Source organism: Corvus brachyrhynchos, unplaced genomic scaffold (genome assembly GCF_000691975.1).
Source record: "Corvus brachyrhynchos isolate BGI_N302 unplaced genomic scaffold, ASM69197v1 scaffold543, whole genome shotgun sequence".
Lineage (NCBI taxonomy): Eukaryota > Metazoa > Chordata > Aves > Passeriformes > Corvidae > Corvus > Corvus brachyrhynchos.
The window spans coordinates 142,330-144,329 of NW_008237236.1; the positions used below are offsets into that span (position 1 = coordinate 142,330).

General features: G+C 59.2%; 1 protein-coding gene across 1 annotated transcript in view; it reads left to right on the forward strand.

Annotated features, from left to right (window-relative positions):
* Positions 1–1,801, forward strand: part of LOC103612506 (EH domain-containing protein 2-like) — a 5,945-nt gene extending 4,144 nt beyond the window's left edge. Inside the window, exons 3-4 of the mRNA XM_017729559.1 lie at positions 1,580–1,644; positions 1,713–1,801. Of these exons, the coding sequence (XP_017585048.1) occupies positions 1,580–1,644; positions 1,713–1,801 (154 nt within the window). The remainder of the gene's footprint in view (positions 1–1,579; positions 1,645–1,712) is intronic.
* Positions 1,802–2,000: the final 199 nt, after the last annotated feature.

Genomic DNA, 2,000 nt, shown 5'->3' on the forward strand with positions numbered 1-2,000 from the left:
GCCCGGCCCCCTCACCGGCGCCAGGCGGGGGGGGCGGGGGCTGCCCGCGGCCCGGCCCCCGCGCCTCGTGCCGCCCTCCAAGAGGAGGCACAAGGGGTCGGCGGAGTGACCTCGGGAACCCTGGAATATCCCCCAAAAAACGCTCCAAAGGGCCCCAAAACCCACCCAGAAATGCCCCCAGGTCGGGGGTTCGCTGGCATCCCCCCGGCTCCTGCCGCCCTCCAGGAGGAGGCACAAGGGGTCAGCAGAGTGACCCCCCCCAAAAGCTGAAATAGCCCCAAAAAAACACCTAAAGGGCTCCAAAATCCGCCCAGAAACACCCCAAAATCAGGGATTCACAGATGCCCCCTCGGCTCCTGCTGTCCTCCAAGGGGGCGGCAGAGTGACCCCAAAAGACCCCATCAAAAAACCCCAAAAGTCAACCCCAAAACCCTCCCAGAAATACCCCAAAATCAAGGATTCACAGATGACCCCTCCGCCCCGTGCCGCCCTCCAAGAGGCAGCACAAGGGGTCGGCAGAGTGATGCCAAAAACCCCAAAATTACCCCAAAAGAAAACGCCCCAAACCCACCAAAATCTCACCCACCCCCCCGCCCCAAAACCAACCAAAACACCCTCAAAATCAGGGATCCCCAGGGCTTCCCCAGCCCCAAGAGGAGGGGCAAAGGAGTGACCCCCAAATCCCTCCTGGAACCTCCCAAAATCCCTCAACCTCGCCCCAAAACCAGGGAGCCCCCAATAAAGGCAGAGTGAAGCTGAAGGAGCTGTTCTGAATTTTTGGGGTGCAGAGGGGGAAAAGAGCCATTTTTGGGGGTTTTGGGGCACATTTTGGGGGTTTTGGGGCACGTCTGGTCCCGCCTCCCGCTGCAGACGGACGCCGACCTCACCAAGATGGGGCCACGGCCGAGCCGCGCCCTTCTCAGCAAGGCGACGGTACGCTTCCGGTCCTCCCCAAAATGGCGCTCACCTTGTTTCCGGTCCTCCCCAAGATGGCGACAAACACATTTCCGGTACTCTCAATATGGCGGTCAGACTGTTTCCGGTCCTTCCCAAGATGGCGACAAACACATTTCCGGTACTCTCAATATGGTGGTCGGATCATTTCCGGTCCTCCCCAAGATGGCGACAAACGCATTTCCGGCACTCTCAATATGGCGGTCGGACCGTTTCCAGTCCTCCCCAAGATGGCGACAAACACATTTCCGGTACTCTCAATATGGCGGTCGGATCATTTCCGGTCCTCCCCAAGATGGCGACAAACGCATTTCCGGCACTCTCAATATGGCGGTCGGACCGTTTCCAGTCCTCCGCTTGGGGGAGCTCAGAGGGGGTTTGAGGGGTCCCAGAGCGCCTTGAGGGTCTTGTAAGCGGATTTGGGAGGTCTCAGAGGGGGTTTGGGGAGGTCCCTTATTTTTAGGATGTCTTTAATTCTGGTGGGTTGTCTATAATTTTTTCGGAATCTCAGATTTTGGGTGGGAGTCCCTGATTTGGGGGTCTGAAGCTGGGGAGCCTTTGAGGGCGATCTTTGGGGTCGGAGGTTTTTGGGGTGATCGCTCATGTTGCGGGGGGTCTCCTTCAGAGGCCTGATCTCAGAGCAGCCGGACGAGGGGCTTTTCTTCCTGGACACGGGGAACGCCCCCAAAGGTGAGGTTTTTTCCCCAAGATTCACCCCCCGAGGGTTTTGGGGTGCCCTGACCCCCCGAACCCCCCAGGTCAGCGCCTCAAGAAGCCCCCGGAGAAGCCCCTTCACGTGGACCTGGTTCTGCAGCCCCTCTCCAAGGTGCCCCCCCCAAAAAAGTGAGTCTAGGGGCGATTTTGGGGTCTCTTCACCCTAAATCCACCTGGGGGAGGGATTTCGGGGTGGGTCCCCCTTTGATGTCTCTGCAAACTCCCGGTGGGACCCCCAAGATGCCCTTGGGACCCCCAAAAACCACCCCATGACCCCTCCAAACACCTCCCAATCCCCCAAATTCCCTCTTGGACCCCCAGTTCTCCTCCCT